Source organism: Macaca nemestrina, chromosome 17 (genome assembly GCF_043159975.1).
Source record: "Macaca nemestrina isolate mMacNem1 chromosome 17, mMacNem.hap1, whole genome shotgun sequence".
NCBI lineage: Eukaryota > Metazoa > Chordata > Mammalia > Primates > Cercopithecidae > Macaca > Macaca nemestrina.
The window spans coordinates 91,889,761-91,915,063 of NC_092141.1; the positions used below are offsets into that span (position 1 = coordinate 91,889,761).

The following is a 25,303-nucleotide window of genomic DNA, read 5'->3' on the forward strand; positions in this document are numbered from 1 at the left end:
GGCAGGAGGTCGCTTCTCCAGCGCGTGCTCCCTGAAGCCGCCAGCCTCCCTGACCTCACCCCGTGCTGGTGGCGTGTGTGGTGTGGCGTGTGTGGTGTGGCCGTGTGTGGTGTGGCGTGTGTGGTGTGGCCGTGTATGGTGTGGCGTGTGTGGTGTGGCGTGTGTGGTGTGGCCGTGTGTGGTGTGGCCGTGTGTGGTGTGGCGTGTGTGGTGTGGCCGTGTGTGGTGTGGCGTGTGTGGTGTGGCCGTGTGTGGTGTGGCCGTGTGTGGTGTGGCGTGTGTGGTGTGGCCGTGTGTGGTGTGGCCGTGTGTGCTGGTGGCCGTGTGTGGTGTGGCGTGTGTGCTGGTGGGTGTGTGTGCTGGTGGGCGTGTGTGGTGGGGCGTGTGTGGTGTGGCCGTGTGTAGTGTGGCGTGTGTGGTGTGGCGTGTGTGGTGTGGCGTGTGTGCTGGTGGCCGTGTGTGGTGTGGCGTGTGTGCTGGTGGCCGTGTGTGGTGTGGCGTGTGTGGTGTGGCCGTGTGTGGTGTGGCGTGTGTGGTGTGGCGTGTGTGGTGTGGCGTGTGTGGTGTGGCGTGTGTGCTGGTGGCTGTGTGTGGTGTGGCGTGTGTGGTGTGGCGTGTGTGCTGGTGGCCGTGTGTGCTGGTGGGCGTGTGTGGTGTGGCGTGTGTGGTGTGGCGTGTGTGGTGTGGCGTGTGTGGTGTGGGCGTGTGTGCTGGTGGGCGTGTGTGCTGGTGGGCGTGTGTGCTGTGGCGCGTGTGTGGTGTGGCGCGTGCGGTGTGGCGCGTGCGGTGTGGCGCGTGCGGTGTGGCGCGTGCGCTGGTGGGCGTGTGCGGTGTGGCGTGTGCGGTGTGGCGTGTGCGGTGTGGCGTGTGTGCTGGTGGCCGTGTGTGGTGGCGTGTGTGCTGGTGGGCGTGTGGGGTGTGGGTGTGTGGGGTGTGGCGTGTGTGGTGTGGCGTGTGTGGTGTGGCGTGCGTGCTGGTGGGCGTGCGTGCTGGTGGGCGTGCGGTGTGGCGCGTGCGGTGTGGCGCATGCGGTGTGGCGCGTGCGGTGTGGCGTGTGTGCTGGTGGCCGTGTGTGGTGGCGTGTGTGCTGGTGGGCGTGTGCGGTGTGGCGCGTGTGCTGGTGGGCGTGTGCGGTGTGGCGCGTGTGCGGTGTGGCGCGTGTGCGGTGTGGCGTGTGCGGTGTGGCGCGTGTGCGGTGTGGCGTGTGCGGTGTGGCGCGTGTGCGGTGTGGCGTGTGCGGTGTGGCGCGTGTGCGGTGTGGCGCGTGTGCGGTGTGGCGCGTGTGCGGTGTGGCGTGTGCGGTGTGGCGTGTGTGCTGGTGGGCGTGTACGGTGTGGCGTGTGCGGTGTGGCGTGTGCGGTGTGGCGTGTGTGCTGGTGGCCGTGTGTGGTGGCGTGTGTGCTGGTGGGCGTGTGTGGTGTGGCGTGTGTGGTGTGGCGTGTGCGCTGGTGGGCGTGTGCGCTGGTGGGCGCGTGCGGTGTGGCGCGTGCGGTGTGGCGCGTGCGGTGTGGCGTGTGCGGTGTGGCGTTTGTGCAGTTTGCTGGGTCTTCCTGGGATGCTGAATTCTTCTGTACCTCCAGCCCCGAGAACTCTGAGCCCAGGTGCTTTTGGGAAGGACGGGGCACCAGCTGGTGACACATGGGAAGGGAAGTGTGTTTGTCGCCTTGCCCAGGTAACCTGCTCTACCTGGTTGGTGCGCCTAAGGAGGGCAGGGTGTGTGGGGAGGACATGAGAGGCCTCCTGGAAGCAGTTCATCCTGTTGAAGTTCACATTTCAACCTTTTCAGCAGCCCCTGCTCTGGGCCTGTGCCCGGCCTGGGACTCGGCCTGTTGACACTGTGCCATGGGTGTGGGCAGAGCGCCCTCCCTGGAGGGCGGCACGCGGTGCCAGTTGGTGACCATGAGCTGCCTCACAGAGCTCCTGAGGAAGAGTGTTGGGGCTCTGGGCTGTGATTTAACAGCTGGGGCCTCCGCGTGGTGCTGCTGGGAGGCTCAGTGGTAAAGGCCAGTTTTCAGGATGTATCTGAGTTTATAAACTTGAATTCTTAAATTGTGGTTTTAAAGAGCACCAGGACGTAAAAACAGAGTGACACACCTTGAGGCTCTGTTCAGCCAACAACGAGGGCTTTTATTTAAAAAATAAAGCCGTGGGTCATTGACGTTGCGCTGTTTGTTCTGAACTTGCCTCTGGTGTTGGCGGAAGCTGACCTCGCTTACCTGCTGTGTTTGTTCTTTGCTCCGCAGGCCGCCTTCCAGGAGAATGTGGGGAGACAGGTATGGCTGCTTTTAAACACCTTTATTCCAAAAGCTTCCTGCAGGTTTACAGGTAGGAATCTGGAGAGCCATAACCCCGGTGTCTTTTCGCACTGCGAGGTGTGGTGTGGCTACATCAGTGGCAGGGTCACCGGGAACCTGCACGTACAGCAGTTTGCACACACAGGCCGGAAAGCTGTGCTTTACGTGTTGCCAAGGGCCACATAATGTGACTCTGCAGGGGGGGGCGGGTCCCTGGGACCAGGCTGGCCTTGCAGGGATGCAGACCTGACCCCGCCTCATCCCACACAGAGCAGGTGCTGACTCTGTTGACGTCAGCGCGTGCCTCATCCGGACCGTAGGCGGGCCCAGAAGCCAGCTCCCAGGAGCTGTGGACCCCACGACCCCTCGTCATGCTGGGGCTGCTTTTGCTGTGCCCTCTGATCCTGACATCTGGTCACTGGTCAGCTTCACGTGTGAATGGGGGCCCAGGTTATTCATGTTGTGTGATGACGTCACATCTTGGGTGTGTGGTCGCACCTTGCAGGAGAGTGGGACAGAGGCCGGAGAGCGGACCAGGGTCTGGGCTGGACCTGGGCGGGAAGCAAGGTTCCCAGAGAAGTCAGCCGAGAAGGTTCTGGAGTTCCCAGGCAGCAAAGCAAATGCAGCTGGGGTCTGGGCTGTGGCTGGGTCGTGTGGGGTGGATGGTGTGCACGTGGCCTGCGGACCTTTCTGACCTGTGGGGAACCCTCCAGGCAAAGATGTCCGACTTGGAGTGGAAGCATCAAGGCCAAATGAGTCCAGAGGAAAAGCCGGACGCCAGCGTCAGCTGGAGAGGCGGGCGGATGAGGACTTGTGCATGTTATTGAAATGGTTCTTGAGGAGCCTGGCACGAGTGGTGTGGGCGGCTTTCTGTAGACAAAGCCCAGGAAGGGGCGTGACTTCCTCTTGTTGGCCCGAGGTGGCCGAGGCCCACCCAGTGTCCTTGGGGTGCCGTGGGGTCTGCGTGTGTTCAGAGCCCTGAGCCCTGGTAGGAGCCAGTTCATTAGGAAGAGACACCAGCCTGGGAAGGGGAGCCTGGGTGTGCAGACAGCAAGAGCCGCACAGGCCGAGGAGAACATGAATGAGGTTTGGGCTTTTGAGTGGAGAGTGCGGCCGCTGTGAGGAAGAACGAGCTTCTTGGAAACCACTTAGCTGAGCTGACGGACTTGCCAGCTTCCTGGAAAGTGACAGCCCAGGAGACGCCGTCTCCCTGTTCCTGGGCTTCCAACCCCTCCAGAGCCCCCGCCGGAGGGGGCGTGCTGAGGCCAGAGCCCGGGGTGGCGACCACGCTGTGTGGGCCTGGGGCACACTCCACCGTCACACTCTGTTCCGGGTTCCCAGATGCCGCTTCCTGGGAGGAGCAGCCGGTCGCGTAGGGAGCCACAGGGCCCTGCAGCTGAGCTGACCGGCTTCCCTATGTGTGTGGCTAGATTTGAGCCCCGTTACCTTTGTCGGGGCAGCTTAGGTTGGGGATTGATTGACAGGGAAAGGAAAAGCCTTTAAACTTGGTCTAAATTTAGGCAAGCAGCCAAAAAATGGGATATTCCTGTGGGTGCAGGAGTCTTGCACCTCAGTCCTGAGCCTGAGCCCCGTGAGTCTCAGAGCATCCGGCACAGTGACCAGCATGCAGACGGTAGCGGGAGCCTCGTGGAAGAAGCTGCACAGACTCTGAAGAGACACAGACTTTGACAGGGGTGTGAGATGCGCAGGTCCGGAGTGTCCCTGGCCTGCACAGCCACAGACTTTGACAGGAGTGTGAGATGTGCAGGTCCGGAGTGTCCCTGGGCCCGCACGGCCACAGACTTTGATAGGAGTGTGAGATGCGCAGGTCCGGAGTGTCCCCGGCCCGCACGGCCATGTCCTGCTGAGGTTGGATAGAAACATTTGAGAAAAAGGTCGAGAACTTGGCAAAGCAAATGGGAGCGGACATGTTATGTAGCACGCAGGGAAGCAGCCTAAAAACCCTTGGATGTGGAGAAGGCTGTTTCTAATACACAGATTTGGAATGAAGTTGTAAGAAACGCATTTACAGTAGAGGCTACTGGGTTACAGCAGCAGAGATGGGGGGTGGTTGGGGAGCGGCCTGGGGGACACGGAGGAGGCTGGGGGCAGAGACGAGGGACCAGCTTCTCTGTCCAGGCTCATCTTGGCTGGAATTGGAGACTCTGGTCCTGAGTGGTCTCTGCCTTCTCCCCACTGAGCCCGGGGGCTCTTCAGCAGGTGGTGACTAACCCATGGGCAACTTCCATGTCCAGGGCCTGCCAGACATGCCAGCCCTACGACCCTGCTCCTAGGCGAGTGCTGTCTGGGCCCCCAGCACCATCGGGCCCTCGTGGTGGCCTGTCCACACCCAGGCCCCCAACTTCCTCCCTGCACAGGTGGGGAAGTTGAGGCTCAGGGCAGCTGAGCCCACCTTTGTCTGCTCGGAGCCTGTTGTTCCAGCTCCAGCCTGGCCAGACAGAGCCTTAGCCCCTGTGTTGGTCTTGCTTTGTTCTCACCGTGGGGGGGATGCTGGTCACAGAGTCCCCTTGTTCTTGTTCTCAGTGAGACCTGGTCCTGGGCCGCCCCAGACGTTTCCCTGGGCTCCTGCCTGCCGTAATGTGGGACATGGAGTTGCACCCCAGTGGGCGACATCCCAGGTTGTGGCACCTGCTGTCTTTCCGCAGAGTGAGCTGTGACACCTCCACTCGGGTGCCGGTTTCTCCCCTGTTCCACGGTTCAGTGAAGGACGCTCGTGCTATCACTGATTCCAGCAGCCTCAGGCAGAAGTTTCTGGTATCTCCATCAGCCCAAGCTCCCAGTGTAACCCTTGGGAAGGATTTGCTGGGAGAAAGCCGCATGGTACCTGCTCATTCCGGCTCTCCTGGCGGGAAGCAGGGATGTGGCCCTGGGTGTTCTCAGGAGAGCTGGCTGATCAGCTACTTCATTTGCGAAGCGATGACACGGACGAAGGTGTGAGGTTTTCATGATGAAGTGCAGGGTGGTGATGAGTGTGTTAAAGTCAAGGAGGGATCTGGATCCCAGCCTCAGAGGTGGGCAGGCCTGGGAGGCCTTTGAAAAACCCTGCTGCGGTTTATAGCTGTAAGGCTTTCTGTGTTTGGTTCAAAGTTTGTCATTTGTATTTTCTTAGGAAATTATTTATGTTGTTTCCAGAATTTCAAATCCTGGAACCTGAGAGTGGTCTCAGTAACACCATGCAGCCTTCGGGGCTGGAGCTGGCGCTCCACTGGGGCTCCACTGGGAGACTGTCGTGGGGTGGGAGGAGGTCCGCCTCTCCCATGTCAGAGCCTTGGGGGCTGCTGGTCCTTGATGCTTCTGGGGTCAGCTGTCACCACCCCCTAGAACCGGCTGGGCCGGCTGCCCCCAGTCAACGTCCTGCCCGCCCAGGACAGCCGAGCGAGGCCTGGGCTCTGGTCCAGGTTTTGCAGACTGGGCAGGCGGCTGCATCCCCGACCTGACCCGGGCCTGCTTGCTCTGGTGTGCACCGACCTGCCAGCTTTGTGGCATGGGGCTCGGGCTGGTGGAGGTCAGTGGCTGGAACACTGCTGAAACCTGAAGCCCATTTACGGTGTATGTTTTAAGGAAAGGTCTCCTACAACATACCGAAGTGGAAACGTTTGAGTTGTTTGAAAACGATGAAATCCTTGTGAGTGGTTTCAGTCGTGGGGTGTGGTGTGGTCTGGGGAGTCCGTCAGGAAGTCAGTGTGGCGTGGAAGTCCTCGGTGAGCAGTGTCTGTGGTGTGTGGCTCGCTTGCCACCTGCCTCAGGGCTTGGGGTTCGTGAGTGTCAGTGTCTGTGGATATGATGATGGAACTTGGTAAAATGCCTTTGCTCATTCAAATTCTTCTTTTTCCCCCAATTTCACTTTTTTATTAGGGCACTTTTCCGCATGGGATTGATATTTTGACCACAGCCGACTATTTTGCTGTCGGTAACAGAACCAACTGTTTCCTGGTTATAAGGTAAGTTTTTAATGTATATCACAAAAATAGCATATCCTAAAATCAGATTGGATGTCAAAAATCAGCTTCCACCATTTTCTTTTTTCATCCTGTAATGTCCACTAAATGTAACGTGGTTTTTGTGTGAAAAATTAAAAATGGAATTGGGACAGTTATCGAAACTTGTGTTTCATGTTGATTGGACTCACCTCATGCTTTACTCGGTAGATGGGAGACATTTACTCAAGTGTTAAAGCGGGGCTCAGCTTCAGGAGTGCGGCCTTGCCGTGAGTGCTGTCCCTGCTTATGATTTCTCTCCTGGTCGCCCCGTTTTACCCGTGCTGCTTCTGTGCGGGGCTTGGAGTTTGACAGGAAGCAGCTGCAAGCACGGCCGCGCCTCCTCCTGACACTTCCCTACTGGATGTCCTAAATGCTTTCCCAGTTTGAAATCTTGGATTAGAAGGGACTGTTTCTTTTTCTGTTTCGGTGCTAGAAAGTGTTTTGAAGTTGAAGTTATCTGTAGATTGTTTATGAAATGAGTAGGAGGTATTTTAGAAATCAGGTTAGAAACAAATACTTAGCACCTCTAATTGCAGTTTACAGAATTATATCACATTTTTGTAGTTGTATAATTAGGTACTGGGGAGGTTACTTCAGTTGTCTTAGTTGATCCATCGCAGCAGATATGCGAGAAAGGATGTGACTTTATTTATTTTTGGAGGTGGAGTCTAGCTCTGTCGCCCAGGCTGGAGTGCCGTGGGGTGTGACTTTATGAAGTGATTTATTTGCCTTAAATTAGGACAAGAAGCATGCCTGATGCATGTTTAACATTATTAACCATTAAATACCTTAAAGATCGATTCCCCAACAGCCCTGCTGTGTAGACCGTGCAGAAAGGACGTTTCTCCATCACCAGCCTGGGCAGAATTTTCAAAATATAGCGTTTGAACCTCTTTCCCAGGAAGGATCTTTGAACACATCTATCTGTATTTTTATATCCTTTCAATTTTCCTCAACATTTAATGTCCTTTTTTGCCTTATCAGTTCTTTCCTATTAATACTTGGCCGTATATTTTATGTGGAAAATCTACTGGCCGGGTGCAGTGACTCACGCCTGTAATCCCAGCACTCTGGGAGGCCAAGGCAGGTGGATCACCTGAGGTCAGGAGTTGGCGAAACCCCGTGTCTACTAAAAATACAAAAATTAGCCAGGCGTGGTGGCAGGTGCCTGTAGTCCCAGCTACTCAGGAGGCTGAGGCAGGAGAATCACTCGAGCCCAGGAAGCGGAGGTTGCAGTGAGCCAAGATCGTGCCACTGCAGTCTAGCCTGGACAACAGAGTGAGATTCCATCTCAAGAAAAGGAAAATCTACCGCCTTTTCCCGAGTTTCCTGGGTAACATACCTGACGGCTAATGGAAGCTTTAGCATGTTTCCCTTGTTGCTGAGGTTTCTAAGCCAGCCTAAAACTTGCATGTAATTAGCTGTGTGCGTTTTATAAAAACATTTGCCAACACGAGACCTGGGTCCAGGCATGTCTTCCCTCAGTGTGTTTGGCTTCCTCACGGTGCCAGGCCCTGCGTGCCGACCAGATGCCACCTTGTGAGGACACACCGGCAGGCAGGCCCCTCCAGTCCTGAGTGCGGCATCGCGGGGACTGGCGGTTGTGGCTGCACCCTAGCACCACGGGGCCCCCTGTACCCGAGGCGGGGTCCTGCTGTCAGCCTGGACCTTGGGGTGAGGGAGGCAGTGGTCCTGTTCAGCAGAGGGCATGGGATTGGGCACAGCCCAACAGGGAGGAGAGTTAACAGGGCCCTGGGCCCTGGTGGGGAGCTGTTGGGAGCCTCTGAGCCATAGTGAAGAGTGTGGATTGTCCTGAGGTCCTGGCACTTTGATGGTCAGGTCTGTGTTTTGAATATATCACTGTGGCAGTATTTGGTGACTGGAAATAAGGAGAGGGCTTGGGGGCTCTTGGGAAAGGGGAGAGGGTTGGGGGCCTGGAGGTGTGCCCACTGGAGGAAGGTGGGAGTCGCCAGGGCATTACACAGGGTCTCAGGGCAGTGTTGGCATCGCTCCGCAGGTGGAGGGCACAGCCGAGGGCGACAGTGTCGTTGAGTGTGAGGAGGTCGGGGCTCACCTTACACGTGCCGGCCTGTGAGGAAGCTTCAGCCGTGCTGACACGGAGATGTTTCCTCTGCAAATTGGAGTTTCGGACACACAGACTGGAACTGAACTAATGGAAGGGCCCCCGGGAAGACTGTCAGGCGAGACGAGGAGGATGGGGGAACCAGCCGTCGCCCCACTCTCCTGTTTATCGTCACAGCCGCGTTGAGGATTTTGTAAACGTTAACACCTGTAAATTCGTACCTGTCACCACGATCAAGACGAGAAAAGACCCAGGTTTCCCCTTGCCCTTTTGGGGTCCCTCCCCTCCCACCCCCTTCTTCAGGCAACCCTGGTCTGTTGCCGTCACTGCAGCTGTGTCTGTGTTTCCCGAAGCTCTGTGTGAATGAGTTCAGGCAGTGGGCACCCTTCTCACTTGCGCTGGCTTCCTCCGCCCCGTGTGAATGGTGTGAATGGGTTCAGGCAGTGGGCACCCTCCTCACTCGCGCTGGCTTCCTCCGCCCCGTGTGAATGGTGTGAATGGGTTCAGGCAGTGGGCATCCTCCTCACTCACACTGGCTTCCTCCGCCCCGTGTGAATGGGTTCAGGCAGTGGGCACCCTCCTGACTCACGCTGGCTTTCTCCACCCCGTGTGAATGGTGTGAATGGTGTGAATGGGTTCAGGCAGTTGGCGCCCTCCTCACTCACGCTGGCTTCCTCCGCCCCGTGTGAATGGTGTGAATGGGTCCAGGCAGTGGGCGCCCTCCTCACTCACGCTGGCTTTCTCCGCCCCGTGTGAATGGTGTGAATGGTGTGAATAGGTCCAGGCAGTGGGCGCCCTCCTCACTCACGCTGGCTTCCTCCGCCCCGTGTGAATGGTGTGAATGGTGTGAATGGTGTGAATGGGTTCAGGCAGTTGGCACCCTCCTCACTCACACTGGCTTCCTCCGCCCCGTGTGAATGGTGTGAATGGGTCCAGGCAGTGGGCACCCTCCTCACTCACGCTGGCTTTCTCCACCCCGTGTGAATGGTGTGAATGGTGTGAATGGGTCCAGGCAGTGGGCGCCCTCCTCACTCACGCTGGCTTTCTCCGCCCCGTGTGAATGGTGTGAATGGTGTGAATGGGTCCAGGCAGTGGGCACCCTCCTCACTCACGCTGGCTTTCTCCGCCCCGTGTGAATGGTGTGAATGGTGTGAATGGGTCCAGGCAGTGGGCGCCCTCCTCACTCACGCTGGCTTCCTCCGCCCCGTGTGAATGGTGTGAATGGGTTCAGGCAGTGGGCGCCCTCCTCACTCACGCTGGCTTTCTCCGCCCCGTGTGAATGGTGTGAATGGTGTGAATAGGTCCAGGCAGTGGGCGCCCTCCTCACTCACGCTGGCTTCCTCCGCCCCGTGTGAATGGTGTGAATGGTGTGAATGGTGTGAATGGGTTCAGGCAGTTGGCACCCTCCTCACTCACACTGGCTTCCTCCGCCCCGTGTGAATGGTGTGAATGGGTCCAGGCAGTGGGCGCCCTCCTCACTCACGCTGGCTTCCTCCGCCCCGTGTGAATGGTGTGAATGGGTTCAGGCAGTGGGCGCCCTCCTCACTCACACTGGCTTCCTCTGCCCCGTGTGAATAGGTCCAGGCAGTGGGCGCCCTCCTCACTCGCCCTGGCTTCCTCCGCCCCGTGTGAATGGTGTGAATGGTGTGAATGGGTTCAGGCAGTGGGCGCCCTCCTCACTCGCCCTGGCTTCCTCCGCCCCGTGTGAATGGTGTGAATGGTGTGAATGGGTTCAGGCAGTGGGCGCCCTCCTCACTCACGCTGGCTTCCTCCGCCCCGTGTGAATGGTGTGAATGGTGTGAATGGGTCCAGGCAGTGGGCGCCCTCCTCACTCACACTGGCTTCCTCCGCTCCGTGCTTCCTGCAGACTTTCCGCCCGGGGGGACCATCCACGGAGCCTCCAGGGCAGGGGTGTGGTGCACAGCGTCTGTCTCCACTCACCTGGTGAGGGGCTTCTGGGCAGTGTCCTGTCTGGGTTATCACAGATGCAGCTGCGGTGAACGTGTGTACACGTCTGTCTTTGGCCTGCACTCTTGTTGTCTGGCATAGATGCCCAGAGCTGGGTGGCTGTGCTGTAAGGTTTTTTGGTCTTTTTGAGACAGAGCCTTGCTCTGTCACCCAGGCTGGAGTGTGGTGGCACAGTCACGGCTCACTGCAGCCTTGACCTCCTGAGTCCAAGCGATCCTCCCACCTCAGCCTCCCGAGTAGCTGGGACCACAGGTGCGTGCCACCACGCCTGGCTAATTTTTGTATTTTTTTGTAGAGATGACAAATCATGTTGCCCAGGGTGGTCTTGAACTCCTGGTCTCAAGTGATCCGCCTGCCTTGACCTCCCAAGATGCTGGCATTACAGGCATGAGCCACCACACCCTGCCTGTAACTTCTTACGCAATGGCCACACGACTTTCACCGTGGTGGTGCCACTTATGAAATGGCCACACGACTTTCAGCGTGGTGGCACCACTTATGAAATGGCCACACGACTTTCAGCATGGTGGTGCCACGCACCCCCAGGGCCGGATGGTAGCTCGGGGTCCGGGGTCTTTGCCGGCACTGGGGGTGTTTGGTCTTTCAAGCTTGGCTACTGTCGTGTGGTGTGGAAGCAGCTCACTAACTTGTGTCTAGTGACTGATGATGCTGTTCCAGTCATCATCCATTTCAGGGGTGTGTTTAACAAATCTTTCGCCCATTTATTAGGTTAGTGGTTTTCTTCCTATTGAGAATTTGAGAATTCTTCATGCATTCTGCATACAATTCCTTTTTTCAGATGCTTTCTTGCTACATATTTCCTCCCACTCTGTGGCTTTTCCTTTCAGTATCCCTTATATTCCTAAGTCAAAGCCTTTTTTTAAAAAAATCAGCTTTGGGCCGGGCGCGGTGGCTCATGCCTGTAATTCCAGCACTTGGGAGACTGAAATAGGCAGATCACGATGACAAGAGATCATCCTGGCCAACATGGTGAAACCCCATCTCTACCAAAAATACAAAAACTAGCCAGGCGTGGTGGCGCTCACCTGTAGTCCCAGCTGCTCGGGAGGCTGAGGCAGGAGAATTGCTTGAACCTAGGAGGTGGAGGTTGCAGTGAGCCGAGATCACGCCACTGCATTTCATCCTGGTGACAGAGCAAGACTCCGCCTCAAAAAAAAAAAAAATCAGTTTTATCTTTGTACATCTGCTTTATTACATGTAGTTTACATGTAGTAAAATCACCAGTTTTCAATACGGGTTTCAGTATGGTGGCGGGTGTGGCAGATGTGAGCCGTTGAACGACCACACCGTGGTCAGCACTATGCACACGACCCTCCCTCCGGGAGGCCCCATCCTGCTGGCACTCCTGTCCCTGGGGCTCCACCAGTTTAGAATCTGCAGGTGGCTTCCTTTGTCAGCTCCCTGCCTCCTCAGCTCCCTGTGTTTCGGGGTTCCTCAGTGGTTCTTGCTGCGTGGTCGCCCCACCAGCTGAGGGGCTTTGAGCCCCGTGGGTTTTGGTGTGGGCGCATGGCACAGCTTCTGTTCTCCCTGGCTATTTTTCTGTCGGGGTGAGCAGTCATGAGGACTTTGGGTGTTTTGGTCTTCCTGCTGTTGTAAATTTCCTTCTCTGATTTCTGGTATCTTCAGCGTCGAGCGTCCTTTTAAAAATATATTTTATCGTCTTTTGCTTTTCAATAATTTTTTATGTTCCTATTGTATAAGCTCCTCAAAGCAAGGAAGCCTCAAAGTCAACTGTTTGCTTGTGTATTTCCTGAATTGGTGAATGACATCTCGTCCACATACTCAGCTCACTTGCTTCTCCTTCTCTCATTGCCCACACATGGCTGGTGACCTCGGTCTGCCACTTCCACGTCCCTAATAGGCCTCAGACACGCTTCATCCTGGGACCCTCTCTATGCCGTCACCTCACTTCCAGCTGCCTTTGTCTCGCAGAAGCGTCCGAGCTGACCCTGCACCCTCACGCCCTGACCTCTCCCATCCGTGCTTTGCCCGTGGGTTCTGTCTGGTTTGCTCGTGGCCAGAGTCCATTCTCTTTCACATCTCTGCCTGCCCTGGCTCCCTCCAGCCCCTCCGTCTCTCCCACCTTCTGGTGGATACTCACCTTGGTTCTCATACTTTTCTCCTCTGGGACCTTGGGTACCCAGGACACACCCCTTTTTCTGCCGCCTTGGGCCAGGGGCTCAGGAGCGTGTCTTCTTCAGGGTCAGTTGCTAGTTGGTGCCCTTGCCTGCGTGAGCACTCAGGTGGCCTTGCCTCTATCTGCTGCTTTCCATGAAGTCACTGGCCGCCTGCCTGCTTCTCTGGGACCCTGCTTCTCTGGGACCCTGCTGTCTGTCTGGGACCCTGCTGTCTGGGACCCTGCTGCTGGGACCCTGCTGTCTGGGACCCTGCTGTCTGGGACCCTGCTGCTGGGACCCTGCTGTCTGGGCTCTAGGACGCAGTCGGATGCATCTGCCTTCTGGGCGTGCAGCCCCAGGGCCCCTGCAGCACCTCTGTGTTGGGTCCATCCAGTTTTTTGCTGTCATAAACAAGGTGGATGTTTTTTTGTCTGCAGTTCCTCACCTGTGCGGTTATTTTGGAATGGGTTACCGAAAGCGGAGATGCTGGACCCGAGGGTCCGCATGTTCTCAGTTTCCTGCGCGTTGCTGGCCACCGTCCACTGGGGCTGTGCCCAAGTGCTGCCCAGCAGGCTCAGTGTCCTTCTGCTTCTCGCAGCTCCGGCTGCAGACCCCGGGGCTTGGGCCGTCGGACGGCTGAGCAGAGGCTTCCTTTTCTTTTCCTCCGTGCCGGAGGCTGCACCGCTTCAAGGGGTTGAAGTATGTGTGTGTTTTCTGTAAACTTTTTGGTGATATTTCTGCTACACTATTTTTTTTATTGATTCAGAAGAACTTGTTTGTTTTAGGGAATCCTCCTGTTGGTAAGACCAGTTGCGGATGTTTTTTCCAATTTTGTTGTTTGACTTTTGACTTTGTTTTTGGTGTTTTCCTGGTAGACTTTGTTCGGCATATGTGTTTGTAGGGATCGATTTCTTTTATGGCTCTGGGTTTTGAGTCATGATTAGAAAGGCACATCCTACTTGGAGATTATTTTTTAAAAGTCTTCCATGTTGTTTTCACAAGATGTAACTTTTATTTTTGAGACATAATTTGCTTTCAGCTGCCCCCGTATGGAGTGGACGGTTGTGGAGGGGCTGATGGTGTGTCCACCTGCGTCACCTGCATCTTCCTTGGGAGTGGAGCTCCCACCACTCCACGGCCACCCTCCCTCCTCCCAGCCTGTGAGCCGCTGCCCCGCCCTCGATGTGGAGCAGGGCTGCCCCTCGTGGAGGGTCCTATCCATGGAATCAGAGGGACCACACTCCTGTGTGTCAGTGTTCTTTGCTCAGTGTAGTGCGCCTGGGGCCTGTCCGCGGTGCGTGTGTCCTCAGTGCATGTGTCCGTGGCACGAGTGTCCGCGGCACGTGTGTCTGCGGTGTGTGTCCTCGGCACGTGTGTCTGCGGCACGTGTGTCCTCGGCGCGTGTGTCTGCGGTGTGTGTCCTCGGCGCGTGTGTCCGCGGCGCGTGTTCTGCGGTGTGTGTCCTCGGCGCGTGTGTCCGCGGCGCGTGTGTCCGCGGCGCGTGTGTCCACGGCGCGTGTGTCTGCGGTGTGTGTCCTTGGCGCGTGTGTCCGCGGCGCGTGTGTCCGCGGTGTGTGTCCTCGGCGCGTGTGTCCGCGGCGCGTGTGTCCGCGGTGTGTGTCCTCGGCGCGTGTGTCCGCGGCGCGTGTGTCTGCGGTGTGTGTCCTCGGCGCGTGTGTCCGCGGCGCGTGTCCTCGGCGCGTGTGTCCGCGGCGCGAGTGTCTGTGGCGCGTGTGTCCGCGGCGCGTGTGTGTGTCCTCGGCGCGTGTGTCCTCGGCGCGTGTGTCCGCGGCGCGTGTGTCTGTGGTGTGTGTCCTCAGCGCGTGTCCGCGGCGCGTGTTCTGCGGTGTGTGTCCTCGGTGCGTGTGTCCGCGGCGCGCGTGTCCACGGCGCGTGTGTCCGCGGTGTGTGTCCTCGGCGCGTGTGTCCGCGGTGTGTGTCCTCGGCGCGTGTGTCCACGGCGCGTGTGTCCGCGGCGCGTGTGTCCGCGGCGCGTGTGTCTGCGGTGTGTGTCCGCGGCGCGTGTGTCCGCGGCGCGTGTGTCCGCGGCGCGTGTGTCCGCGGCGCGTGTGTCCTCGGCGCGTGTGTCCGCGGCGCGAGTGTCCGCGGCGCGTGTCCGCGGCGCGTGTGTGTGTCCTCGGCGCGTGTGTCCTCGGCGCGTGTGTCCGCGGCGCGTGTGTCTGCGGTGTGTCCTCAGCGCGTGTGTCCGTGCCATGTGTGTCCGCGGCGCGTGTGTCTGCGGTGTGTGTCCTCGGCACGTGTGTCCTCGTCGCGTGTGTCCGCGGCGCGTGTGTCCTCGGCGCGTGTGTCCGCGGCGCGTGTGTCTGCGGTGTGTGTCCTCAGTGCGTGTGTCCGTGGCGCATGTGTCCACAGCTCCTTTTTGTGGTGAGTTGTATGCAGTGTTCTGTGGCTATACAGTTTTTCTGTGAGTTTGCCTGACATTGGGTTATTTTGAGTTTCTGACTCTGGTGAATAAAGCAGTTGTATATATTTATTTAGAAATCATTTTCATGTGGATGTATATTTTCATTTCTTTCAGATAAAGAGTTAAAAGGGAATTTTTGTATATTTTATAAGAAACTGCCAAACTGTTTTGCAAAGTGGCTCTGGTTTTCCCACATCTGTGCCAACACTTGGTATTTGTCAGTCTTTTAAAATTTTACCCATTCGAGTGGGGGTAATGGTTTAACAATTAGCATTCCTGGCTGAATACTGATGTTGAACATCTTTTCATGTGTTTATTGGTCTTTTATTTATTTTCTTTTATGATGTCTCTGTACAAATTTTGTGCCAATGTTTTGTTTGGGGTTCATCTTTTTATATTGTGGTACAAGTCAGCTTGCCTGTGGATTTTCTTAACAGTTTTTAACAGCTGTACGAGGTGTGACGGGGACACGTTCACTGTGTATGGAGTGCAGGGTTTTACCGAAGTGCAGCTGGCACACGCTCACCAGAGCGCACAGCTTCCTGCGTGTGAGGCCTGAGCACAGCCGTCACCCCGGAGCCTCCCCGTGTCTGCTCCCTGTAATTCCCACCTCGGTCCTCCCCGACCCGGAGGCCACCACTGACCTGCCTCTGTGGGTGTGGATTAGTTTCCCGTCCTTGAATTTTGTGTGGATGAAACGAAGCCGTGTGTACTCGTTTTGTCAGGCTTCTTTGGCTTGGGGGAGTTGAGATTCAGGTTGTGTGTGTTGCTGCTGAGTATTTGATTGTGTGGATCAACCACGGTTTGTTTTCTCCGTAGACGATGTCAGGATGGTTTCCGGTTTTCGCTGTTACACATGTTACACGTGAAGCTATGTGCACAAATGCTCTTTTCTTTGGTGTAACTGCTCAGGGGGGCATGGCTGGATCATGTGGTAGATTTGAAGAAATGGGCAAACTGGTTTTGAAAGTAACTGTGCTGAATTCTCCCCCGCAGGCAGTGCATTCTCGTCCTTCCACGTCTCACCACCTCTTCCCTGCTGTCTCTTCCAGTGTGTATATTGCCGGCTTTCCTGAGTACACCCAGCCGATGATAGACCACCTGGTTACCATGAAGATCAACCACTGGGATGGGTAGGTTTTCTGTTTGTGTTTTTCTTTTTCTTTTTTTTTTTTTTTTGAGACGGAGTCTCGCTTTGTCGCCCAGGCTGGAGTACAGTGGCCGGATCTCAGCTCACTGCAAGCTCCGCCTCCTGGGTTTACACCATTCTCCTGCCTCAGCCTCCCGAGTAGCTGGGACTACAGGCGCCCACCACCTCGCCCGGCTAGTTTTTTGTATTTTTTGGTAGAGACGGGGTTTCACCGGGTTAGCCAGGATGGTCTCGATCTCCTGACCTCGTGATCCGCCCGTCTCGGCCTCCCAAAGTGCTGGGATTACAGGCTTGAGCCACCGCGCCCGGCCCTCTGTTTGTGTTTTTCTAAGAGTTTTTTTTTTTTCCCCAAAGGAGAGATTCAGTTGAGCTTCTAAGCCTTGAGTGTATTTTCTCACTGTGGATGTTGTATTTTAAAATAACTTCTGAGAAGTAATATGAATTCCAGTCTTCATGCGGATGTGTTGGGTCATGGTCTGTCTCCAGTTCCACCTCGGAGACCTTGGTCCAGTGTGTCCGGCGTGTTGGTGTTCCCGTGCGAGTCCTTGGTCCAGTGTGTCCGGCATGTTGGTGTTCCCGTGCGAGTGCCCACGCTGGTGGGTTGCGGAGCGCCGCTGCGTCCGAGGGGGCAGGTGGAACTTGGAGGTGGAGCCTCTGTCGTCTCCCTCGGCAGGCGGTGCTTCCCCCGACTCCGCTCCACGTGGCTCCACAGGTGGTTTCTGCGCGGTCTGCTGGGAGCCCAGCAGTTTTTAGTGGCCGTTTTCATAATTACAGTAGCAGCTTCAGAGTTTCCTTGCATTTCATAGGCGGTTAAATGTGTCTCAAAGGAAAAGCGAAGTGCGGTCTGGAGCATAAACAGAACGTTAGTGCCGTGACCGCTGCCCCGAGGAGCTCAGGGTCCCCTCCTAGGACAGTGCCATGCTGTGGCACTCCTCACGGGAGCCCTGAGGAGCGGCAGGTGCCTGTGGGTGGAGGTGGCTTTGTGAGGGTGCGAGTCCAGAATCTCAGTTTGACAGTTGGTGTGACGTGGAGGAGGTCCTTTCTGACCCATGGGGGATGCGTTTGCTGCTGCCTGGGGAGAGGCCCAGCTGCCTGCCGTGGTCCAGGCAGGGCTCTCAGGGCTGGGAGCCTCTGGGAAAGGAACTCCTGGGTAGGTAGCACTCGGGCTGCCGGGGGAAGACCCTACCTTCCCTTCCTGGTGACCGTTCGCTTCCAGAGAAGGGTGTGAGTTCCTGCCCCTCGGGGTGTCCCTGCACATGTTACACCAGAGCTCTCTCCATTAGAGTGAAAGGTCCCCTAAGCCAGACCTTGGGAAAATGAATGAATGAGTCAGTTGTATCAGCCGACTAGTCGATAACATCTTTAAAACCAAAGTTACAGATGTGTATCCATGGTGTCAGAGCTGTGGGACTCCCCAGCTGTTACTGTGTCGTCTGTTTCTGCCTTAGTTCTGTCAGCCTTTCCTTCACGTGTTTTGGGCGGGTCACTTATTGGCGGCGATAGACTCGCGGCTTTTGCCTCTTCCTAATGTATTGACCCTTTATCTTTAAGGAACAGCCCTCTTTGTCTCATGTTAGATTTCTTGCCTTAAAGTAACTGATGACTAGTGTAGTACCTGGGTTGGCAAGCTTTTCTTTAAAGGGCTAGATAAACATGGTAGATCTCTGTTCCGTATGCTTTGCTTTATTTTATTTAGTTTATGTAACCCTTGGAAAATGTGAAAACCATTCTTAGCTGAGGGCCGTCCTGACAAGAAGCAGCCTCGGGCTGGGCTTGTGGCTGCAGACTGCATTGCCTCCGCTTCCCAGGTGCTTTGTCTCTCCCGCTCCTCGGAGTTGCGGGCGATGCTCTGGTAGACGGCAGACAGTTGGGGGTTGCTCAGGGTGCGAGTTTCCTGGCACATGAAACGCCACCTGACTCCAAGAGCTCTGTTTACTGTTGGGAGTGGACCCTGAGCAGGGCCCTCGGCCAACACCGGAGGGGCTGTGGCAGGTGGTGCTGTCAGTGTGGGTGTCCGCCCTCGTGCCTTGTTTCACTGTGGTGCTGTGGGTTCGGTGGTTTCAAATAGTTAGTATACAGACACCCGCCTTCTGCATGTTTCCACCTTCACGTTTTGCTTCTTTGTTGTTATGTGGTCGCCGTCATGATGATTTTAAGTCATGACCACTTGCCGCTCCATCTGGGTCTGGAGGGGCTGGGGGCGCGGGCTCTGCAGTTCACTCCCAGCTTTACCGTGTGCCTCTGTGTGGAGCTCTGGAAGGAGAGGTGGGCTCAGAAGGGGCTCTGGCCTCTTGAGCTGGCTTTGGGTCAGCCTTCCACCATCCCCGTGTTCAACCGCTGGGTGCTTTCAGCATGTGTCTGATGAGGCACTTACTGGATATGCGCCCAGATCTGGTGGGTGAGCCTTAGGAAGTTCCTTCTCTTCACCCCTTGTAATCCATGGAGGGGCCGTTTCACGTGGCTCTGTCTCAGACTCGCATCCTCCGGGTAGTGTGGGGTGGGAGGCCAGAGACCCAGCTGCCACCTGGCCCTGAGACAGAATGGCACCTGTGTTCCAGGAAGAACCGTGGTTAGCCGTGTGACCTTGCTGTGGTGGACTGTCCCTGTCGTCTGTTGGAGTCGGAGGTTCTTGTGCTGGTTTGTGTGTGTGAGTGAGCGAGCCTCTGCCAAGTGGTGCGTTGACGATTGATGGATGTCGTCTCCCTCACTTTCTCTTTATGAATTGAATAAAGCCAGAATTGTCCAAGTGAAGGCACTAACGATGTTCTCTCCTCACTCTCAGGGTCATCCGAGAGCTGGCTGTGAAGGCGCTGCACAACCTGACCCAGCGAGCGCCCGAGTACAGCGCCACGCAAGGTGGGTGTGTGTCCCGGCCGGCCTGCGGGCACCACGCTCGCGCACCGCAGAAAGGCCCGGGTTGCTGGTTTCAAACTCTGGGGGTTGAAAATAAGGTTCTGCGTCTGTCTTGGTGAGAAGCATCTGAGGAACTAGCTGTGGACTTGATCGGGGGACAGGCTGTGAGGACGGATGCGGTGAGTGGGTCTGCCTGCATGGCAGGGAGCCGCTGGACTGTTATGTACGCCGAAGCCCATGGTGGTCCCGCCAGACGCCTGACAGGCGGTGCTGCTTCCCTGGTCTCTAGTTGGCTTGCACCTGCCACACGTGACCTGCCACACGCGACCCACCACGCAGGAATGCACTTTGGAACTGGGCAGGGTGTATAGAAAGAAAGGGCCTGAATGGGAGACTCGGAGTCTGCCCAGGACTAAAATCACCTTGGAATGGCTCAGCTAAGCCTGCACTTCTTACGCTTCATCAATGAAGAGAGAAATCCCATTTGTTCTGTCTCGTTCTTTCTACTTGGAATAAATAATCATCTGACTTAAATGTAGGGAAGAATACCACATTTCTCAACATTACCCTCACTCCCCTGACATTTATTACAGGGGCTCCACTGGAGGCTGGATTGTGGCTGTTGGGTGGAGTTACTGATGTGACGCCTGTGTTTCACATCCTGTGGGGGCTTGTTAATTCCTAAGGGATCTTTCAGCTTCGTGATCTGTGAACGAGGCGTCCATGTCACGGGTTTAGTGTGGTGCTGCCCTACTTTCCAATGCACAATTAACCCTTGCTGACACTGAGGGGCCCAGCTTTGTCCTCTGTCTGGGTGAAGAGCATGGACACCCAGGATGGGATTGTGACCTTTTGTAGATTTCTCTGATTCTCAAAAAACCTATCACCCCCAGCCGCCACATCTTAACCTCTCTGATTCTCAGCCCATCGCAAACCTGGCAGCACTTGGGATGGCGAAGGCTCAGGGGGCTTGGTTTCCCCCGCAGGTGTGGCAGAGCCTCCTCCCTCTGTGGCCGCGAGGGTTCTGAGGAGTCTGTGCTTTCTGAGTAAACTCAGAGTAGAGGCACCGCCCCTGGGGCAGCCCTGCCTCCGTCCTGCTCCGCCCCCTCCACCACCCAGGCAGCCAGGCAGAGCCCCTGCCAGGACCAGAGGCCACCCTACACCGACAGGGAAGGCCTGGGGAGTGTGTCCTTCTCTTTTGTGCTGCCTCTCCTGTCTGAGTTACCCACCCCGTCTGGGGCACTTGGGAGCACAAAGCAGCCTCTGTCCTGTTACCCTTGGTGTCTCGGAGGCCATCTGCATCACCACGGGTGCCATCCTGGGCACTGGGGTGATGACCCTGAGGGACGCCACTGTTGGTGTGTGAGTGTGGTCGTCCCACAAGCCGTCTGTGTGTGCACGCTGTCACCTGCCCTCCTGGCCCTGTGTGGGTGTCTGTGGACGTCCCACCGGTCATCTGTGTGTACACACTGTCACCTGCCCTCTCGGCCCTGTCTCTTGCAGTCTTCCCGAGGCTGCTGTCCATGACGCTGAGTCCAGACCTACACACGAGGCATGGGTCGATTCTTGCCTGCGCGGAGGTTGCTTACGCCTTGTACAAACTTGCAGCCCAAGAGAACAGGTAGGAAGAGCGGGTCTCGAGGAGACACAGGGCTCCGTTCCTGATCCCCTTGCCATATAATTACAGTGCTCTCCACTTCGGGGCTATCTCATCCCTTCTAATTTTTGTTTATTTGCACCAGTGGCACAGTTGTTAGGCCCCAGGTTGTACTGACGGAGTGTGTAAGTGGCCCTCTCCTGACGGTTGTGCCGGGGTGGACCACCCACCTCTCTTCAGCGGGGTGCGTCACCCAGATGGGTCGGGCGTCTCCCCCCAGTCACCCTGCCCCTCCTGCCTCCTTGTGCACCTCCTGGTCTCAGAGGTGACGAGTGAGGTCATAACAGCAAAGGTCCTTTTTCCGAGATGGCATCAAGCGACTTGCATGTTCAGTGTCCTTTCTTCATCACGTCTGATAGTTTAAAATGCCAGAGAACATGCACTTTTCTTTTGAATTTTTCAGTTGGCTATGTTTGTACAAATAGTAATAAAGCATGAAAAATACGGGGTCGCTGGGAAGTTGTGTGCAGGAGGCTGTAAGGCATTGACTGTCTTACGTTTCTTCCCCGTTGACTCTTCCTCAAAAGTAAAAACTCCCAGACTTACCATAGTGATGGTGACCTGGTTCTCGGACTCCAGTTTGAGAAACGATTTTAAGTTATGCCCTGTGCATTGAGACAGTTCCTGGCAACGGATTGAGAGCAGGGTATGGGCCCGCCTCCCGCCCCAGCCTGAGGGAGCTCTGGTCAGTCCCGAGCTCAGATGCACAGTGCGACTCCGTCAGGGACGCTCGCTCGCTCGTGTGGGTGTGGCCGATGCCTGTGCAAGACCTGGCCTTGATGGCGCTGCTCTGTGGTGGAGGAAGAAGGCGCATGGAGTGGGATCTGGGGAGAACCAGGCAGGAGCTCCCAGGGTCCTCCAGTTGGGTCCCAGAGAGCCTGTGACATTCCCCCAGCAGTGAAATGTGACCTCACCTGTGAGGTGTCTATCAGGGAAGCACGTTTGAGCCTCAGTGCCTAGGCCAGCCTGGGGTCTGGCTATGTGGGCACCTCCACCTGGCACAAAACAAAATTCCAGACCGCCAGGAGGAAAGCAGGTGACCGGAGTAAAGCACACGGTTTGTGCAGATTGAGCCAGCGAGGGGGCCTCATCCGGCAGGGCTTGGTGGGAACCCTGCTGGCATCCAGGCCCCCAGATGCCAGCCCAGGGCCGATCTCGCCAGGGGCCTTCCCTCGGATGGCAGTGGACATGAGCTCTCGTCTCAGCCTCACCTGGACTTCTCTGTTTTCCAAGATGGTCACATTGGCAGGGGTCACAGCTTTAAGGGAATGTCCCAACATCCTCTTCCTTTGACCAGGCACTGCTTCATCTAAAGTCACAAATGGGCTGGGCTCGGTGGCTCATGCCTGTAATCCAGCTCTTTAGGAGGTGGAGGTGGGGGATTGTTTGGGCCCAGGAGTTTGAGACCAGCCTGGGCAGCACAGTGAGACCCCATCTCTAAAATGAAATAAATACAATAAAATAAACAAAACAATGCAATATAAAACAATATAATAGAATAAAATATAATCAGAGGTATGCCCTGCAGAGGTCTCTGGGACCCACCAGGACCTGAACAAGAGGAGACTTTGCTGAGCCCATGCTCCTCTGGGTGTACCTGGGGTTGGGGTCTTGGGGGGTGTGACCTCAGCTTCTCCGGGTGTACCCGGGGTTAGGGTCTTGGGGGGTGTGACCTCAGTTTCTCCGAGTGTACCCGGGGTTGGGGTCTTGGGGGGTGTGACCTCAGCTTCTCCGGGTGTACCTGGGGTTGGGGTCTTGGGGGGTGTGACCTCAGCTTCTCCGGGTGTACCCGGGGTTGGGGTCTTGGGGGGTGTGACCTCAGCTTCTCCGGGTGTACCCGGGGTTGGGGTCTTGGGGGTTGTGACCTCAGCTTCTCTGGGTGTACCCGGGGTTGGGGTCTTGGGGGGTGTGACCTCAGCTTCTCTGGGTGTACCCGGGGTTGGGGTCTTGGGGGGTGTGACCTCAGCTTCTCTGGGTGTACCCGGGGTTAGGGTCTTGGCGGGTGTGACCTCAGCTTCTCTGGGTGTACCCGGGGTTGGGGTCTTGGGGGGTGTGACCTCAGCTTCTCCGAGTGTACCCGGGGTTGGGGTCTTGGGGAGTGTGGCCTCAACTCGCTGTTTGACCTTCTGCAGGCCCGTCACGGACCATCTGGACGAGCAGGCAGTGCAGGGCCTGAAGCAGATTCACCAGCAGGTTTGTGTGCAGCCTCTGGGTGTGCCCCTGGGGAGGCATCACAGGGCCTCCCACCCTTCCCAGGCAGGGTTTGCAGTCCCGGTGGCCACTGTGCTCCATCAGTCCTGGGCTCAGTGGTGGAACCTGGGTGTGATCGCTCTGGGAACAGGCTCTATGCTGGTGTCATGCTGGTGAACAGCCACCTTGGGGGGTTGCCCTGGGAGAAAAGACTCCTGGGAAATGAGTGCACGTAGCCAACGTGTCCTCGGTCTCTGAGGACGGCATATGAAGCCAGTGCAGTCAGTGGAGGTTTCAGCTGTAGCTGGAGTGCGGTTTCCCTCGGGGCGCCCGGCTCGGTCCCAGGATGGAGCGCGCAGCCAACTGTGGGTGGGGGTAGCGGGCCCCGTGCTCTCGTGGAGCTGGGCACACAGAACAAGCACAAAACCTCTAGTTTCCAGCCGTGCAGCTGCAACTGGGGTCTGGCGTCTCCTGAAAGTAAACCAGAATTTTGTGTGTGCATTTCTCTGGGGAGATGATGTGTTCATCTTTCTGGGCTTTTAGAGAGTCTCAAAGGCTTCTGTGACCCAGAGGTAAAGTATGAACTATGGATCTTGGTGTTACAGGAGAATATAAAAATTATTCACAAGGGATTACATGGTTTACTGTCTGTTGTTCCAGATAGCTTTATATTCTTTAAGATTCACCTCTTGGATTCTTATCCTATTTTTGCCATTAACTTGCTTTATGATTTTGGCAAAGCCACTTTGCTTACATTTTTCACTTTTAAGGTAGTGTTTGTCCTCCCTCCCTGACTGAGACAAGCATGGCTGCAGAGTGCAGACGGGGAGGTGGCCCCGGGCAGCCGCCATGAATGTGACCTCCCCACTGAGGCTGAGCCATGGCTCCCTTTTCCTGTAAAATATAGGCCGACCTCCTTGAGTTTTTGTGAGTTAAATAATATATTTTAAAGAGTTTAGGAGAGTATTTGGCACAGTGTGAGTGTTCAATAAATTTTAGTAGTAGTGCTCATCACCGTGTGGCTTTTTAGCTCTTTTAAAGAAAAAGAAACCTCAGCATCCTGTTGGGCACAATCACTTCCCTGCCCGAGGGCTGCCTCGGTGAGTTCTGTCGGTCCCTGGGACCAGAACACAGGTGGCCTCAGCTCCCTGTCTGGCCACCCTCCCCTTGCTCCGTGCCTCAGTTTCCCCTTCAAGGGAGCGCTGGGCCTGTCTGGAGGTTAAATGAGGCCATCTGCGTCAGTAGGTGGGCCTCCATCCCCAGCCCCCTAGGCGGCTCTCCTGGCTGGCACGGCGTCTTCTGCCGTTTTCTCTTTGTTCTTATTTTTGACAATTATTAATGTATATGTATTATTTTAAAATTTAAATTATTAAATAACTTTGTTTTTTATTTTCAGCTCTATGATCGTCAGTTATACAGGTGAGCTTTACAAAACCAAAGTTCTTATATCTGTGTCCTAATGAAGAGCTGTGTGTCAGGAGCAGGCGGGACGGATGTGTTCGCTCCCCGCACTGCCTGTGTGTGTGTGGGTTGAGCGGCTGTCACTCGGCCCACTGACGGAGGTGTGTAAGGGCCTGACCTGGTTGCGTGTGGGTTGAGCAGGTGTCACCTGGCCCACTGTTGGAGGTGGGTGAGGGTCTGACCTGGACCCAGCCGGCTGTCAGAGATGTGTGAGGGTCTGACCTGGTTGTGTGTGGGTTGAGCGGGTGTCACCCGGCCCACTGTTGGAGGTGTGTGAGGGTCTGACCTGGTTGTGTGTGGGTTAACCAGGGGTCACCCGGCCCGCTGTTGGAGGGCAGGCATCCTAGACGGGCAGAGCAGCCCGGAGCCCCGCCTGCCTTCGCTTGTGGTAGAACCGCAGCGCGCTGCTTCTCTAGGTTGGATGGGGCTCTTTCTGGCGTCTGAGATTGCTTTTGTAAAGTAAGAACTGAGCACTGCTTGGAGTTACCTCTGTGATGGGATACCCATCGGGACTCTAATGTCCAGGAAAAATAAAAAATTAGCATGACCCAGCTAGGATGGGAGGCCTCCGGAAGATGGCTGTACCATGTTTTTTACTTTTTTCATGAAAGGTCACTCATGCTCAGTAACACATTCAACTAGTTCTCATTGTAGTGCTTTTTGGAGCCCGAGGTTACACTGGCAAGCATCTTTCATGGTGTTTTGTACATCAGGAGGTTCTTCTAATTCTGATGTTTTCATTCCTTTTCAGGGGTCTGGGAGGAGAGCTCATGAGACAAGCAGGTAGGTCTGAAGGCTGAAGGCTGCAGCAAAGGGCTGCTCCCTCGATGAGGGAGGCGTGCTCCTGGGTGCGGGGCGGCCCATTGGCCTGCCAGGGTGCAGGGCTGGGTGTGTCTCTTCTGTGGAGGCGGCAGCTGTGGTGTGCCTGGTTTGCCCAGCGGTGCCTACAAGAGAGAGACTGAGAGATGGAGATTGAGAGAACGAGAGGAAGTGTGAGCTGGGAGGGGTTGCACCCCGGAGCCACTGGTTCTGGAAATTTCTCAGGAAGCAGAGGCAGCTGGGGCAGTGGGGCCAGTGCTCACC

At 56.2% G+C, this 25,303-nt stretch overlaps 1 protein-coding gene across 4 annotated transcripts in view; it reads left to right on the forward strand.

The window, feature by feature from the left end:
• The window catches only part of LOC105469397 (tubulin folding cofactor D), a 185,303-nt gene that overhangs the window by 129,095 nt on the left and 30,905 nt on the right, over positions 1-25,303 (forward strand). For 3 of the 4 annotated variants that reach the window (XR_011615237.1, XM_071081895.1, XM_071081898.1), the window contains exons 16-23: positions 2,244-2,273; positions 6,171-6,256; positions 15,962-16,042; positions 18,842-18,915; positions 20,416-20,533; positions 22,702-22,762; positions 24,156-24,178; positions 24,972-25,003. Coding sequence is in view for 3 of the 4 variants with exons in the window: in XM_071081895.1 (XP_070937996.1) it covers positions 2,244-2,273; positions 6,171-6,256; positions 15,962-16,042; positions 18,842-18,915; positions 20,416-20,533; positions 22,702-22,762; positions 24,156-24,178; positions 24,972-25,003 (505 nt within the window). In the remaining variant the exon portion in view is untranslated. The remainder of the gene's footprint in view (positions 1-2,243; positions 2,274-6,170; positions 6,257-15,961; positions 16,043-18,841; positions 18,916-20,415; positions 20,534-22,701; positions 22,763-24,155; positions 24,179-24,971; positions 25,004-25,303) is intronic. The other variant, XM_071081896.1, reaches the window with a different exon arrangement.